General features: G+C 38.6%; 1 protein-coding gene across 1 annotated transcript in view; it reads left to right on the forward strand.

Moving 5' to 3' along the window:
• Positions 1 to 292: 292 nt before the first annotated feature.
• The window catches only part of ZRANB3 (zinc finger RANBP2-type containing 3), a 70,278-nt gene continuing 52,158 nt past the window's right edge, over positions 293 to 18,412 (forward strand). Inside the window, 3 exon segments of the mRNA XM_058194014.1 lie at positions 293 to 357; positions 5,412 to 5,573; positions 17,908 to 17,926. Of these exon segments, the coding sequence (XP_058049997.1) occupies positions 353 to 357; positions 5,412 to 5,573; positions 17,908 to 17,926 (186 nt within the window). The 5' untranslated portion in view covers positions 293 to 352.

An 18,412-nucleotide genomic window follows, 5' to 3' on the forward strand; every position in this document is an offset into this window, starting at 1 on the left:
AAATCCACCCGCCCCAACATCCCAGCCTTTTATAGCGCGGCATCGGAGGCTTAAGGGAGGTTTTTTTGTTTTTTTTCCCTAACATGCACGCATTTGTGAGAAAAGCCGGAAATCGCTTGGGATTTCAATCCGCGATGAAGATCGCCTTCATCGCTGGGGCCCGAGGGGCAGCATTAAGCAAACCAAGAATGAAAGCTACCCCACCGCTTTGATTTATAGTTCTGCGGGAGGCGTTTGTTAAGCAGTCGGGTTTGTCCTGCCATCGGTGAGATCACTTCCGTCGGGTTTAAGCGCGAAAAAAGAGGTCATTCTGGTTAGCAGCCGAAAAAAGAAGCTGTTGCTGCTTGGGCGAATGAGGTTTGGTGGGGAATTATTTACTTGGTTTTGTGCACAGTCAGTGGAATAGCAAATTACCTTTTGTCCCTGGACTGCAATGATGCCCCTACAATGTACTTAGCAATATGCTCTCTCTTTAATGCATGGCACTAGCTCCTGGAATTGCAGCTTTGGAAAACAAGATCAAAGATTGCTTGGATTTTTCTGGCCGTTGTCCTATATCTAGGACAGACACTCATTGAATTTAGTGCAAAACTAGGCTAAAATGGAGTTGGGTAGTTTGTGGTTCAGCATGTGGTGTAAATTCAGCCGCTGGCTTAACTTTATTTTAAGCTTTATTTGGGCACAAGTCTTTGGTGTGTTTAAGGGGATTTACTACAGTGTATGAACTTGGTGGGAATTGAATGTCTTGGATGGCCCCCTTACTGTAAAAAAACCCCCTCTAAAATATGTGTTTAGTCAATTAAACACAAAAAATCTCACATACTGTACCTCTATGATATTGCTGCAGGTTTAGTCTATACTGGTTAAAGGGAGTTGGAGGAATCTCTATTCCAGCGGTCACCAACTGGTGGTTCGTGGACCACTGGTGGTCCACGAGAAAATTTTGGTGGTCCGCAGAAAAATTATTTACATTTTTTATATTGCATTAAATCTGGGGGCCTCAAACTATGGCCCCTGGACTGGATACATGCAATGAATGGTTGTATTGCTGAAGAGAGTCTCCCCCTTTGGGGTCTTTTTGTGTGGGTTGGACGGGGACAGAAATTCCGACTTGGGGTCTGCTTTAGCCTCTGGTGGCGAAGAGCCAGAGGGTCTTGTTCCAGTGGGACTGTCTCATGGCCTGGAACTGGCTGATCATCTCAGCCCACTGAGCCTCCAGGCACTGGTACCTGGCCTTGCACTCCCACAGGTCTTCCCTCTGTTTGGAAAGTCTATGCTCATAATCCTCAGTGAGGTGCTTCTGCTGAGCCTCCTTCTCAGCCAGATCCAATTTGAATTTAGCCAGCTTTTTTGCCAGCTCTTTCTCACAGTGGCTGCTTAGCTCCAACAATTGCTTCCTGTTGGGGCCCTAAGGAGCCTGGGGAGGTGAGGAGTGGCTGGGAGGGGAGGGGCGAGTAGAGACTGGCAAGGTGCCCCTCCACGTGAGTGATATGAAATTGGCCACGGCCACCCAGTCACATGACCCACCCAGCTGGTCATTAGGCAGATCATATTAGTGGTCTGCAGGATTTAAAATTATGAATTTAGTGGTCCCTGAGGTCTGAAAGCTTGGTGACCTCTGCTCTATTTCATTTGAATATTGACTTACTAGGTCAGTGGGAAAGGTATGACTGAAATATAGTTTAATGGTAAAAAAAAAAATTCCCAAACTGCCAAAAATTAATCTCACTTTCTTGATAAGGCCACTGTGTTCTGAGTAGAGGTTGAGACAGACTGCCGACTTTTACAGGTAGTCCTTGATTTATGACTACAGTTGAGCCCAATATTTCTGTTGCTAAGCAAAACAGTTGATAAGTGACCTTTTCCGCATTTTATGACCTTTCTTGCCACAGTTGTTAAGTGAATCACTTCAGGTTTTACGTTAGTAACATGGTTGTTGGAAGTTTGCTGGGAAAGTTGCAAAATGATGACTGGGATACTGCAGCTGTCCTAATGTGCAAAAGTTGCCAAGCAACCAAATCTCATGTAATCACGGGAATGCTGCAATGGTCACGAGTGTGAGGACTGATCATAAACCACTTTTTTCAGTACCTTCATAATTGAATGGTTGTGACGGGAGGACTACCTGTACTGACGAAAATGTTCAGGTAGAGAAACTAGGAATATTGTTGTGTCCTCCCTTGCCTCCGTCCGAGTGATGGCTTAATTAGCCAGCACTATCAGCTCTGGCAGCAGAATAGCCAGCATCTGCCAAGAGCCTCCGTTATCTTCCACGACGCTGGTGAGTCACTCAGAAACAAACTTCAGCTCTTAATCAGTGGATTTGCCTATTACAAAGAGACACAGCAGCTCTCGCTGTCTTTTATATCCTGTGGGGTGTGGCTCCATGACTCAGCACTTCCTAGGCCTGCCCCACCCTTGCTTCTGTTGTTCCCTCCTCTCCTGCCTACAAAACCTAGGGTTCGACCAAGCCTGATTGCCGTCAGCTGGGTCTGCAGGTGTGGCCTGTGGGGGGGAAGAGTCGGGAAGGAGGCCTCGTTATCTCCTCCACTTGGCCTGCTTCTGATGCCTGGAGCTGAGCCAGGGAAGCCGGTGCTCCCAAAGTAAGTCCTGATGGCCCTTTCCCCTCACTGTCCATGTCACTTTCTGGCAGCAGGCCTGGCTCGGGGGGCGCAGACACAACAAATATCTACTCCTTCCTTAGCCATGAAAACTGGCTGAGTGAGTTTGGTGTGCCACAATCCACCTCACAGAGTTGTTTGGAGAACAGAACATATTTGGGGAAAACATCAGTATTATACAATAGGACTTGACTAAATGTTTCAACACTGCACCCCAGAAAATAACTACCATGTATATTTTAATTGTATATGGCACAAGTGTCATACTCACCACATCATGTTGCCGTCACGTGACATTTTGTGACGTTTTTCCCATTTGCGGACCTGGAGTGGGTGTGGTCTGTGTGTGACACATCCAGCCTGCGGGCCGCCAGTTTGAGACCCCTGGTGTATGGCCTCTCTTGTGGAAACATCTTAATATTTTAAATAAAGCCAACTTGTCATTGAAATGAAAGGAAACTACTTCAATGATCCATTCTAATAAATTGGTATTCTACAGCAGGGCAACTTTAAAATGCATTGAATTTCCAAGACAGCCATGCTGGCTGGGGAATTGTGGTTGCCAACTTTGGGAACCCCTGTTCTAGAGACATAAACACTAGCATATTAAGACTGGCAATATCAAGATACACTGAAAAAGCAAAGTAGATTGACTAAAAACAGGCACTAGCATACTTTTAAATCACCAAGAATGAAAGGAAAATTTACATCCAATTTCAAGATTGAAACCTTTGTTGTTGTTTTTTTGTTGTTTTTTTTTGTTTACATTTATACCCCGCCCTTCTCCGAAGACTCAGGGCGGCTTACAATGTATAGGGCAATTTGTTAAATTTAATAAAAGCTTCTTCCTATTTTTTGTACGTTTTTAGAACCTTATATTTGTCTGAATTTCTTTTCAATCTCTTTTGGTGGAATTTTAGAGCTTACATTATTTTACTATTATAATAAGAATGGTGGATGGTGTTGTTTTCTATTCTCTATGGTCTCCAACATTTTGGATTCTCTTCTTTTGCTTTTTTTTTTTTTTAGTATAGACTCTCTGTATTTAGCTTGAATGACAAAGGTTGAAAATCAGCAGAAGAAAATTTTGGTAGAGCAATAATGAGAACATATTTGATTTATAACTCTCTAGAACATTTAGAGCAAATGTTGGACTCTATTCTGGAACACAGCTGGCAATACAATGGCGTCCCTGGAAATTTCAAGAGGCCATTGAAAGTTGAGTTATGAACATCAGAAAAAATTAAATCAAGAGTAATTAGACAAATATAATTTCCAGACATTTGGAGAAAAACAAAACAAAATAGAAATTTGAGAAAATAAATATATGGAACATGTTTTTCTTATCATACCTACCGGTAAATGTAAATTATTGTATTGATTAATATAAAATGTATCTTTAGTTTATGATACATTGGCATATTTGTTTGATTTACAAAACTTTATTCATATTAAAAAAAACCTTCAACAAATGGCTTTTACATAAGAATATTTTGGCTGTATTTCAAAGAGCCTTGTTTAATGGGACTTACTCCCAAGTATACTGGGAATGTGGTATTCTTGAGGATGCAGTTTTGAGGACTAGCAGATTCCAATTTGAGTTGCAGGAAGAAGTAATAGGAATAACCACTTTTGCTACTACATCACAGATAGCATGACCTCGGCAATGAATTGAGGGAATTCTTAGGGCTAATATCACAACACCATTAACAAGGAAAAAAAAATCAAATGCAGGTAGTCCTCAAGTTACAACTATTCATTTAACAACAGTTTAAAGTTACAACAGCTTGGAAAATGGGACTTACAATCCATCCTTGAAGTTATGACTGCTCTTTCAGACCTATGGTCGGGTGATTGCAATTTTGGCACTTGGTGACTGGCTCGCACTTCCTATTGCGGTGTCTTGCTATTACGATTTGCGAGCTTTTCAGATGGATTCCAACAAGCTAAGATAATTGGGGAAGCCAGATTCACTTAGCAACTACATTAGTCACTTAACCATGTGATTCTCTTAACAACCGTGGTAAAAATGATCAAAAAATATATTTCATCCTCTTGTGTTATTTTTCTTTACAGATTATAAACTTGGATTTTGAGAACCTGCTCTTTTGCTTATATCAGTCATGTCATGTTTGTTAATGGATTGTAATTAATTGCTAGTATCATCTTTTCATCTTTTACAATTACAAGCTACATTACTTTTTATGATGTTCAACGTGAGCTTTTCTATTATTGTGTTCTCATCAACAGTGAATTTACTGTTGAATAAATACACTGCCCTTACTGGCACTCTGGTTACAATATCATTTGAAAGATATTTTATTTTATTTTGTTATATGCATGCATATGTTTATTCTGTATATGCACGCACATGCAAATAGACACACACTTCTGTGTAACTAATTTAAGAAGAACAGAAGAACAGAGTTGGAAGGCACCTTGGAGGTCTTCTAGTCCAGGGGATTATATGCCATTTCAGACCAATGGTTTGTCCAATCTCTTCTTAAAAACCTCCAGTGCTGGAGTACCCAGAACTTCTGGAGGCAAGTCATTCCATGGGCTGTTCTAATTGTCAGGAAATTTCTCCTTCATTCTAGATTGTTTCTCTCCTTGATTAGTTTCCATCCATTGCTTCTTGTCCTGCCATTTTATTCCCAGATTCCTTGCTTGGTTGTTGTGATCTGTGTATAGTACTATAATACTATTGCCTATGTTGTCTTCAACATCGCTGAAAAGTAATGAAGAATAATGCTGAATTTTTAATGAAACCCCCTTTTTTACTTTTGCTAGAATAAAGATGGCAACTATTATCCAGAAGAGTCCTAGAGTTGGAATATCATGTTCAAATTCTGATGCTGATGAAGAATTTTCTTATCTACCTGAGAAGCTGAAGGAAAACTTGCTTCCTTTTCAGAAGAAAGGAATTATATTTGCACTAGAAAGAAGTGGCAGGTGAAATTATCTTAAAGATGTGTGGTGTTGAAGTTGTTTCTAAAATACAACCTCTGGCCTATTATGTTGAATGGAAATTTTGTACAAAATGTTTACTAAAGTTTTGGATTTGAAATATTGAACACTATTAATGTCAAATTGTTGAAGCTGAACCTAAACTTAATTCTACTTTTTGAGTTTGGATTCCAAATCACTGGTCTGTAAATAGTGGTCCTTGAACAAGCTTGGCATGTATTTTATTTTTTATTTTATACTTTATACTTTTTTTGTTTTTGTTTTTACTTTTTTATTTTTATTTTACAAATAATCTAAGCTGGCGATTGTATCCAACAAACCTATTTTCCTCATAACATCAACCCTAGGAGGTGGGTTGGGCTGAGAGAGACTGAGTGGCCCAAGGTCACCCAGCGGCTTTCATGGATAAGATGGGATTTGATCTCATGATCTCCCACTTTGTAGCCAGGAGCCTTAACCACTAGATCAAACTGGCTCTCTATATATTTGTTTTTATTTTATTGTAGATACTTAGAATATAATCAAGAATTTTAAAAAAACTAAGAAAAAAAAAGAAAAGATGTTTGCAGATGGTATAAAACTGAATAAAAATGCAAAGTAATGTTAGATTAGTGCTGCTTTTTAAAGTAACTTCTATCCGTTTAAAAAGTTCAATCTACAATAATTAACAACAAATGCCAGTATAGTATGAATCATTGATCAAAGTGAAGAATTAGCAAAGATTTCTGGGTAACAAAAATTCAATCCTTATTTCATAAATTAAACAAAATCTTAAGTATTAAACCAATAAAAGAAACCCAATTTGGGGATGTAGCACGTGGCTATAAATCGAACTATAACCTGTGAATGGTTTCTAAGATTAATTAAATTATGTTTCACAATTATTTTTTAAATACAAAGTTATTTTTATATTTATGCATACTCCAGCGTTTTAAGGTGGTATTTTTCTATAGAAGAGCTAATAAGTGATTTTCAATAAAAAGCATAGTGTTCTGGCAGTTAGCTGTTAGCTCATTTATCTGGAAATATAAGAATTAACAGAATAATAGCTGAATGGAAAGAAAATTCAATCTTTAAAATTTGTTCAATTCTGTCATAGATAGTATTTCAGAATTTCTGAGCATAATATTTCCACTAGGGAAAAAAATAATCTAAACTGATTATTGTATTTCAAGTAATTTTTAGAAAACTGGTTGTCTATTGTAGCAGCCAGTATTTGAGTAATATTCCAATGATAAAATACCTTGTAAGTCTGATATTCAAACTAAATTTAATATTTGACATTTCCATTAATACAATGAGCCACGCAGTGGTTAGAGTGCAGTACTGCAGGCTACTTCTGCTGACTGCCTGCACTTTGGCAGTTTGAATCTCACCAGGCTCAAGGTTGACTCAGCCTTCCATCCTTCTGAGGTAGGTAAAACGAGGACCCAAATTGTTGGGGGCAATATGCTGACTCTGTAAACTGCTTAGGGTTGTAACAAAGCACTGTATAAGTCTGAGTGCTATTGCTATTAATATTCTCATTGTTGCATATTATTCATCCTGTTTAAATGTTGTACCCATTTATTCATAGTCTTTAATTTGTTTAGTTTCTGAATTATATTCCACTGATAATTTGTCAGTAAAATTTGTCCCCCAAAAGTTAGGAATTTGGTTTACAGATTTTTCAAATTCAACTTTATCAAAAAGTATCTGACCATTAACCCACTACAGCACAACTGACACAAGCTATGAAAAAGATAATATTTCCATACATCAAAAACATTTCAGAAACAACCAATAGACTCTTATCACCACATGGCATCACAGTAGAACACAAACCAATGAGAAAACTACAAAATAACTTAAGTTAAAAAAAAAGATCCATTAGCCACACACAAAAAAAACACACACAAAAAAAACCAGGCATCGGGTACAACATACTGTATAAGGACTGTAATAGCCACTATCTAGAACAAACAGGCAGAAGTCTAGCAGAACCATAATTTGACAATATATGGACAGACTTAGTCTTAGTTTCAACTGGGCAACTGTGATCATCCTAGACCAAGCTAAATACAAAAACTAGGAAATTCCTAGATACTCAAACAGATCAGCCATCAACAAGTGCATAGAGATAAACAACATTTACACATCATTTAAAAGAGTCAAAAAGCTAAAAAGAAAACAAAGGCCAGAACACCACCTTCTCTGCAATCATCACCCAAATAAGTAGGAATCAACTCTAGGATTAACACCAGACAAACGAGCAGTAAACAATCCCTAATCAGGGAACTACTAACTCAGACAAACAATCAAACAATAGCCTATCAAAGCAATTACAAAGGAGAAAAGAACAACCTCACCAACTCTGACATGGTAAGCTCTGTTTATGCGGTTTATGCGGTATATAAAGAGTTATAGATGTTTATAAACAGATGTTTATATAATATATAAACAGAGAGCAAACCCCACTCCATTCTTGCACTGAGGTTGTTAGCTAGCTGGGTAACAAAACGTCTGCAAGAAAACAACCAAGATCATATTGCACCACGGGCACCACATTGTTATTTTGCTTTGTCAGCTAGCTAAGCTGTCAGCTTACTGAATTCAGTGGTGAATTTGGAGGGAGTGGGGTCGTTGTTGATTTGTAAAGACATGAATCAATGGTCTAGAGCAGAGGTGTCAAACTCAATTTTATTGAGGGCCACATCAGAGTTGTGTTTGACCTCAGAGGGCCAGGGGGTGGGCGTGGCCACGGTGGGCATGATACGGGATATTTTCAGCTGATGGCCTCCTGCAGCCCTCTGCCAATGAAAACGGGGCTCAGGGTGTGTGTGCGTGCCCCCCAGTGCTCTATTTTTGGCCACAAGGGCCTCCTGCAACCCTCTGCCAAAGAAAATGGGGCTGGGGGAGCCCCATTTTCACTGGCAGAGGACTGCAGAAGGCCATCGTGGCTAAAAATGGGGCATGGGGAGCCATGCACAGCTCCCCTGAGCCCTGTTTTCACTGGCAGAGGCACTGCGGAGCAGACCTGTACTGTTTCCGGGCAGGCCCCATGGGCCAGATCTAAGCACCCCACGTGCCAGATCCAGCCTGTGGGCCTTGAGTATAATACCCCTCGTCTAGAGCCAGAATATGTTAAGGAATATTGTCTCTCTTATGCAACCGGTTACCGTTTTTTTTATTAATCTTCAGACTCACCAAGTGCCTCCAATAAAGTGAGGCAAGGAAATTTAAGGAATACTTTTTTGTTTTGTTTTTTACTGTAAGGCCTAGTTTATGTAACACTTTTTTCAGGAAAGCATACCTTCTGCACATCCCAAAATATATTTTGATACAAGGCAAAAAGGTTTTCTTCTTCCTAGCATTTCTACAATTTTCTACATTTGATTGTAACTGGGTGCTGTAATTGGAACAAGGAATTTTATGAGGCTGATATCTTTGCTATGAATTTTTAATTATGTTTTCTTGTTTTTTATTTTCTGAACTTTTTAATGCCTTTTGAGATGTTTAATATTTTAAGAAACTTTGTCAGTCCTCCAGAAGATTTTGGTTATTAGATGGATTGCAAGTATTACCAATAGTAAAAATAGAAAAGTACCCCGTATTGCTGTCAGACTGATAGTTCTCATTAGCACCAAATTCATTTTGAACATTCTATATTTGTGTCATTTGAGGCTCTATTTTTGGCAAGGTACTGTTGCAAGGCAAGTCATTTCGTTTCAGAATTAGGACTGCATCGTGTGATTGGTGACATATAAATGAAATGGTTGCTTGAACATTTTAAAATGTACCAGGTTCACATTCTTTAAATAACTCCAGTATGAGAAAGATGTTAATGCTAAAGTGCTGCCTTGTATGTGGGATGCAAATTATATGCTGGAGTGTTATATAAAACTGATTCACATGAGTGGGCGAAAATCCTAGGAAAATCTGGAGCTCCAAATTGAAGGGAAACAGAACTCTTCCTCTGTTACAGAATGTTCTGTAGTTAGAATGTGTAAGCACTGTTAATTAACAGGTGAAGGGGATCTATTGATATTAAATCAAATTTGCTTTTGCTTTATTTTTCTTTCCTTCGTGTTTACATTTAATGTCTCTCTTAAGCTGTCCTCAATTGTTGGGACCTCATTTCAGAAAGCATGGGAAGCTGGGATATAACTATTTTCAATTAATTATCATGCTGAACAAAATTCAACTTTTTAAAACGACAGCTTATAATTAATGGGCATTTTAAAGGATGGTCCATCTTTTTATGTATGCTTTTCTAAAAGCTGGATCACCCATTTCTTAGGACAGGAGCATGTCCCCTCTTTAATTTGTGAAAACTGTATTGTGAATCACAATTTGATGGCAGTTCGGCTTTCATGAAAAACAAGTCCTGAATAATCCTTTTCACATGCATGTGGTTTGTGCAACATAATTTCTTATTTTGCAAAACAGCAGCTGTGTGTTTTCTTGTCCTACATTGCAAGTTAGCTTTCATAAGCTTGGGGACTATGTGTTTGCTTTAATTATCCTTTCCAAATAAACTATTAAAGTGAATGTGAGTAGTCCAGAAGCTAGAATAATGGGCTGGAATTTGAGAAATGTATTTTCACATCTGTGTCTCCTTAATTGAGCAGAGTTCTTGCAAATGAGTATCTCCATTTATTTTTAATGATTTGGTAGAGATAAATATGATAAATTACCAAAGATGGCTCTTTTTTTTCAGTTTACAGCAAAACTGGGCTTTGTATATGATAATCCTTTGGTCATTTAGTGTCTTTAGACACATTATGTTCTTAATGTAAAAGCTTGAGGACTTGTAAGTGTATAAGGATTAGCATTTGTAGTTTCTGGACCAACGCTTTTGATTTGCTAAGAATATTGGGAATTGCAGTCCTAAACTAGACACAAGAACAGTTTTTTCCCGAAGGCCATCACTCTGCTAAACAAATAATTCCCTCAACACTGTCAGACTGTTTACTGAATCTGCACTACTATTAATCGTTTCATAGTCCCTATCACCAATCTCTTTCCACTTATGACTGTATGACTATAACTTGTTGCTGGCAATCCTTATGATTTATATTGATATATTGATCATCAATTGTGTTGTAAGTATTGTACCTTGATGAAGGTATCTTTTCTTTTATGTACACTGAGAGCATATGCACCAAGACAAATTCCTTGTGTGTCCAATCACACTTGGCCAATAAAAATTCTATTCTATTCTATTCTATTCTATTCTAACACATCTGAATGGCAACAGAACAGGGGTCTGAACTAAAGGAGAGTTAATAATCTCAATGGCAGAGGTGGTATTCAGCAGGTGCTGACCAGTTCTGGAGCGAAAATTTTGAGTAGTTTGGAGAACCGGTAAATACCACCTCTTACTGGCCCTGCCCCCTTTTATTCTCTGCCTCCTGAGTCCCAGCTGATCAGAAGGAAATTTGGATTTTGCAATAATGTTCCCCTGGAGTGGGGTGGGAATGGAGATTTTACAGTATCCTTCCCCTGCCACGCCCACCAAGCCACGCCCACAGAACCGGTAGTAAAAAAAAAATTGAATCCCACTACTGATCAACGGTTCTCAGTGCAAAAACTATGTGAGACTTTTATTCACTGAAATTTATAAAGACAACCAAGAGTATAAAGTAGAATACAGCTGTTTTGTCTTTTTACATTTGTACAAGATTTTGTTAAATTCGTATTCCACATGTCAATATTAATATAGTAATATCTTTACTTTTTCTGGAAAATGAAAGAATTTTTTAAGTATATAATATGTCAAGTTGTGGCATGTGACTTCAGTAGAGCCTCCTTTCATTTTTTCCCCCCTCAGGCCTACCATTTAGGAATGGAGAGACAGAGGAAGTAAAGTACTTTCTCCAAAACTTGTTTCATTAAGAATGAGTGCATAGTGATAAAGATGTAGAGCTAAGAGCTGGGGTTTGGGATTTAAGTCAGAAAGAGACTTTGGAGATTCAAAGGGCCAGTTACACTCTCTGAGCATCATGAGTCCCATAGAATGGTTGCTATAGGAAGTATTGGAGGAAAGCATTCTATGTCTACTACCTTGAGATCCCAAGGACAAAGCAAGATGTGGATCTTAATAATGATGATGACGCATATCAATATTGCAATCTAATAGCAATAACATACTAAATGTCACAATATAAAAAAAGATGTTGAGACGCTAATTTGTAAAAAATTACGATATGAAAATGAAACTAAAAACAGTGCAGAGAAGAGCAGAGCAATAAAGATGACTGGAGGCTAAAACATATGAAGAATGGTTTCAGGAATTGTCTCGTTTAACAAAAAGGAAGACTAGGGGTGACATGATAGCAGTGTTCCAATATCTCAGGGGCTGCCACAAGGAGGTGAGGGGGGATCAACCTATTCTCCAAAACACCTGAAGGCAGGACAAGAAGCAATGGATGGAAACATGAAGGAGAGAACCAACCTAGAACTAAGGAGAAAGTTCCTGATAGAACAATCAGTGGAATGACTTGCTTCCAGAAATTGTGGGTGCTTCAATACTGAAGATTTTTAAAAAGAGAATGGACAACCACTTGTGTGAAATAGTACAGGGTTTCCTGCTTGAGCAGGAGGTTGGACTAGAAGACCGTTAAGGTACCTTCCAATTCTGTTTTGCTAGTCTGTTAAATAGCTTCCCCTATCCCTTGAAAAAATAAATCTGAAATTACATTACTTATGTACCCTGCCCTTCTTTTAGGAAATCCTATTGTAAGGGTTAGATTGACTGATAAATGGTCCAAGATCATGCCATGATAAATGGTACAAAAATCATGCCATGGATTTTATGAATGAATGGAGGTTTATATCCCTCCTACCTTTGATAGGTTATAATTAATGAAGAAAAGTTAATACTTTATTACTTGATGGAAAATAATTGCTAGGACGGAGCAAATACTTCGAAAGAGTTGCTTTGGAACACAAGGGAACCTTCAGATTTACCATGTGAACAGGGAAAACAGGAAGTTGCTTTAACCATTTGAAAGAGGTGGTTTGTCTGCACTCCTCTGCATTCTGAAGAACCTTTTTGAAAGATTTCCATGCTATTAATTGGATTTCTAAAAGAACAAGAATCATTGGACATTTAAGCTAGATTGAGGTTGATGTATTTTTAAGTTTGTTGGCAGAATCAACGTGAAGTAAAATTAGTATCATATTTAGATTTTTTATTTATTCATTTATTTATATTTCTGTAGTGACCGTGCAGTATAATTCATAAAACATAAAAAAATTAAAACAGTACAAAATAATCTGTTAATACAATATGGCTGTATTAACACACTTTTAACTCACTCGGGAGGAGTGGGGGAAGCCCAAGCACTCAACCAAATCTTCACAACCTTGCAAAAAGTTAACAGGGTCGAGGATAATCCTGATATCTGAAGAGAGAATATTCCAGAAGGCAGGAACTACAGCAGAGAAGATGCATCTCCTGGTTGTTGCTAGCTGACAATCCTTGGCTGATGGAATCAGCAATATGCCTAATCACAAATTGGATGGATAGAAACAACTACAGGAAAATGGTTCCTCAGGTAACCCAGCATCTAAGCTATGGAGGGCATTAAAGATGATAACCAGCACCTTGAATTGCACTCATAAACACACTGGCAACCAATGCAGCCCACAAAGCAGTGGTGTTAGATGTGAAGAATACCTCATACCCTTTTCTACACAGGCAGCCACATTCTGAATCATTTGAACCCTTTAATTTTCTTCAAGGGAAGCCCCATGTAGAGGCATTGTGGCAGTGTGAAATCCAAATTTTTTTTACTACCGGTTCCATGGGTGTGGCTTGGTGGGCGTGGCAGGGGAAGAATACTGCAAAATCCCCATTCCCACCCACTCTGGGGCCAGCCAGAGGTGGTATTTACCGGTTCTCTGAACTAATCAAAATTTCTGCTACCGGTTCTCCACAACCTGTCAGAACATGCTGGATTTCACCCCTGCATTGTGGTACAGATAAGTGCTCACAAAGGCATACATGACTGAACAAAACCTACTGATCTGGGAACAGTTGTAACTGGTACACCCAAGGTGTGTAAAGGTCCTTCCTGTCCATGGCTGCCACTTTCTTGGTTCAGGAGCCATAAGTCCAAGAAGACTCCCTGACTGAGACAGTAACACCCTATCTAAGATTTATTGTGGAAAAACCTTATCCTCCAGGAGGCTCAAATACCCAAAGCCATTCTGTTTTTAAATTGTTTGGTTGCAAGCAAACTATTCATCTTTTGTTTTCAGTCTTTTCATCCAGGAGGTTAGACGTATTAACATTCTAATATATTCTAGTATGCTGAATATTAATTAATGTTCTCTTTTGGCACATTTGTTTGTTCTAAATGAGTTTATAGCTTGAAATGAAATGCTTCAAGTCTGAAATTAGAGTTCTTGATATAGTTGTCACATAGTTGGGACAGATGGTATGCAAATTATCTATTCTCAATTGGGTAACTATCAGTTAAAAGGAAATGACTAATTGAACTTCAAAGACAAGATGTCCTGCTCATAGCAGTCAAAACATATGACAGAATTTATTTTTGAATCTCGATTAAAAAAAGAAAAATCTGAAGATCTATTTTTTGTTTTGTTTTTTTGCTTTAGTACCATGTAACCTTTCTGATGGTGTAGGTAGTTTGCTTTTATTTCATTAATAAAGGAGACACTGACCAAAATCTTTAATAAAGCTTCAGGTTATATTGTTAATAAAGATAAGGAATTTAAAATGAGGCACAGCCTCTATAAAAACATGTTATATAATTTAAAAAATCAGCTATCTGCTATTAATATACAACAGCAATGTAAATTGCTCTAGTAAATTGCTAGATTTTTTTCTTACACTTTATGGTAATATTTCCTTCCTGCTATATATCTTATAGCTAATTTCTTTAACATCTGAAGGTTCTTCAATGTCCATCCTTGGAATCTGAACCAACCACAGACCTAGAAATATGACCTTATAAAAATTGCATGTGTCTTTGTCCCTGTTCCAGACATATGCTAGGATAATAATAATATAATAATAATAATATCAGAGTTGGAAGGGACCTTGGAGGTCTTCTAGTCCAACCCCCTGCCCAGGCAGGAGACCCTATGCCATTTCAGACAAATGGCTATCCAACATTTTCTTAAAGATTTCCAGTGTTGGAGCATTTACATCTTCTGCAGGCAAGTTGTTCCACTGATTAATTGTTCTAACTGTCAGGAAATTTCTCCTTAGTTCTAGATTGCTTCTCTCCTTGATTAGTTTCCACCCATTGCTTCTTGTTCTACCCTCAAGTGCTTTGAAGAATAGTTTGACTCCCTCTTTTTTGTGGTAACCCCTGAGATATTGGAACACTGCTATCATGTCTCCCCTAGTCCTTCTTTTCATTAAACTAGGCATGCCGAGTTCCTGCAACCATTCTTCATATGTTTTAGCCTCCAGTCCCCTAATCATCTTTGTTACCCTTCTCTGCACTCTTTCTAGAGTCTCAGCATCTTTTTTACATCGTGGCGACCAAAACTGAATGCAGTATTCCAAGTGTGGCCTTACCAAGGCATTATAAAGTGGTATTAACACTTCACGTGATCTTGATTCTATCCCTCTATTTATGCAGCCCAGAATTGTGTTGGCTTTTTTGGCAGCTGCTGCACACTGCTGGCTCATATCTAAATGGTTGTCCACTAGGACTCCAAGATCGCTCTCACAGTTACTACTATTGAGCAAGATACCACATATATGGTACCTGTGCATTTTGTTTTTTTGGCCTAAATGTAGAACCTTACTTTTTTCACTGTTGAATTTTATTTTGTTAGATAGTGCCCAATGTTCAAGTCTGTCAAGATCTTTCTGTATCTTGAGCCTATCTTCTGGAGTGTTGGCTATTCCTGCCAGCTTGGTGTCATCTGCAAATTTGATGAGTTCCCCATCTATCCCCTCGTCCAAGTCATTGATGAAGATGTTGAAGAGTACTGGGCCTAAAACAGAGCCTTGGGGTACTCCACTGCATACTTCCCTCCATGTGGATGTAGTTCCATTGAGGACTACACGTTGAGTGCGGTTGGTCAGCCAGTTACGAATCCATCTGGTGGTGGTGCTGTCTAGCCCACATTTTTCTACTTTATCTAGTAGTAGGTTATGGTCTACTTGGTCAAATGCTTTACTGAAGTCCAAGTAAATTATATCAACAGCATTCCTCTGGTCCACTAATTTTGTCACTTTGTCAAAGAATGCAATAAGATTAGTCTGGCATGATCTGTTTTTGATAAATCCATGTTGGCTTTTGGTTATTATTTTGTTTGCTTCTAGGTGTTCTGTGATTCGTTGCTTGGTTATCTTTTCCAGAATCTTCCCTGGTATTGAGGTTAGGCTGATAGGTCTGTATTTTCCTGGATCTGTTTTTTTTCCTGCCCAAGTAGTGTACATCTGTATTAAAGCCTCCAAATTTGCCCATTTTCCCTTTTGCTCCTGAATTTCATTATCCTTGACTAGTTGCAAATAGGAGCCCCCAATTTTCTTCTCTAACTTGCCTCCCATCGCTTTCATATTCAGCCGTACCACTTGCCTTTTCCATTCCACGAAGTTCCATTTCATCATCATGTTTTCATCTGAGGATTGCCATTTTAAAATTTCATTCGTTCAAGAAAAAGGGTTTTCCTTCTGATTAAATACAATATTTCAATTATTTAAAAAAAACCCTGTTGATTGTTGCTTTAGTGTAGATCTGGTTTGATTTTCATATGCAAAAAGCTGTTCCACTCAAACATTATGTAATTTCACAATTACTTAGTTACATACATTACATTTATCTGATAAGGCGACTGCAGATGAATTAGTTAGGTCACATGCTCTTCAGATGTTGCTTTTATATGGAGATTAGGAAAAAACATTCTGCCAATAACTGCTAGGTACCCTGACCGTGCCGACACTACCTATCTTCAGTGATTGCTTAAGGATGAACAATCCATAACTACAGTGCAGGTGGCCAGATTCTGTGCAGCAGCACTGGGGATTCATCGCAAACACATGTCTTCTCCACCATAGTGATGTTGTATAACAATTGTGGCAAACCCTTTGTCGTGTCCCACTCCTCCTCTGACGGCCGGGTCGGGGAAGTCCGTATCAAGCGTGCCTCTGCAGCTTTGCCAAAGTTCTGTCAGAGTTCTCAAGGCAGGCAGGAGACCAGGATGTGACTTCAGCAATCCAAGTTAGACTTTGCCTGACTCAAAGAATGCCAGAAAGCAGATCCTTTATATAGGCCATGGGGTGTGGCTCCATGACTCAGCACTTATCCAGGCCTGCCCCTCCCTTCCTTTTGCTGACGTCGCCTCTCCACTCTCCGGAAGCGTGGGTCCCTTCAGCCTCCAGCTGCCGGTAATTCCAGCTCGTGACTGGCTTCACACTCCCCAGGCTCACATGCTGTGGGGGAGGGGCCCAGCTGCTCTGTGTCCGGGCATGGTGCCAGGACTGGGAGCTGGAGGCATGTCAGGCCATTTGTCTTGCTCGGTCTGTCCGGGCATGGTGCCAGGACTGGGGGCTAGAGGCATGCCAGGACATTCTTCTGCACTATCAGCGTCCGGCAGGAGACGAGAGGGGCCTGGCTGCGGAGAGGGGGGCGAGCGAGGCACAACACCCTTTGCCCTGCTTAGTCCTTTCCTTTTTAGCGTTGCACCTACAATGGGCCACAGTTTATGGATTGCAACTCTCATATAGTCAGACCATGTATAATTGACAGACGAATTTTATTATAGATTTTAGTTATTGTTTTATATTAGAGTTTTTAATTGTATATATACTGAGTGTTTTTATTTGTTCTGGTGTAGGACTGTAATAATAAATTGATTGAATTACTTAGTTAAAATATATTTAGTCCAACATTTCTCATGGTAACATGCATAATCCTCAGTGTTATCATCTCAAGAACTTGGAGTGAATGGATTCAAGCCTACACAGAATACTCATTAAAATGCAGATCTAAAGCTTGGCCATCACAGCTCCATATGTTAAAAACATACTAGATGATACAGAAATCTGAATTAAGTTTTGAAAGGTGATCAAACAGGAGATGTCAATGGAAATCAGTATGTCATGAGAAAATACTCTTCATTTTCAAATAAAAGTTGTCTTGTAGCTTAGTTAAGGAATGACTTTGGATTTGAAGAGACACAAATCTAAAGCCAGTTTAAGCAAAAAGATTGCTTGTATCATGCTTTAAGTCTTGGGAAAACCTTTTATTAAGCCATGTTAGAAAGAAATTGCTTCCTGATAATTAATTTGCAATTGAAATAATGCTTTGTTTTGATTTTACCCTAATTGGTTTTATTTTTCTCTTAGGTGTATGATTGCAGATGAGGTAAGTGACTCCTTTCTCTCTCCCCCTCTCTCTTTCTGTCTTAAACACTTGTTTCATAATTGTTTCAAACACATAGTTCAGCATAGTTTTCTTAACATTTATAATACATGTATATATGTCAGGAATTTTTGTGGCTTTGTTATCAGATTTCCTTGTTGGATCGGGGCTTTCCTCTCATTCTCTAATTTTCAGCAGGAATGCTAGGAAGCAAGGGAAGCAGATTTCTCTTTTTTCCTGAAAATTTTTTGAATAGGGCTGTTGGATAGGGAGCCTCATCCCTTTCCTTCTGGTGATCCTTTCCAAGCTAAATGGAATCCCATTAATATGTGAGCTGTTTACTGTAATAATCAAGAAAAAATAGATGGTATTTTATGGGCTGTTTTTTAAATTAAAAAAGGAAATCTAGAAATTGCCTATATGTGATCTATATTGATACATGTGCTTTTTCTTCCAAAGAAAGATGCACACATATTTTTAAAAGTTGCA

The sequence above is a fragment of the Ahaetulla prasina genome, chromosome 1, assembly GCF_028640845.1.
Source record: "Ahaetulla prasina isolate Xishuangbanna chromosome 1, ASM2864084v1, whole genome shotgun sequence".
Taxonomy (NCBI): domain Eukaryota; kingdom Metazoa; phylum Chordata; class Lepidosauria; order Squamata; family Colubridae; genus Ahaetulla; species Ahaetulla prasina.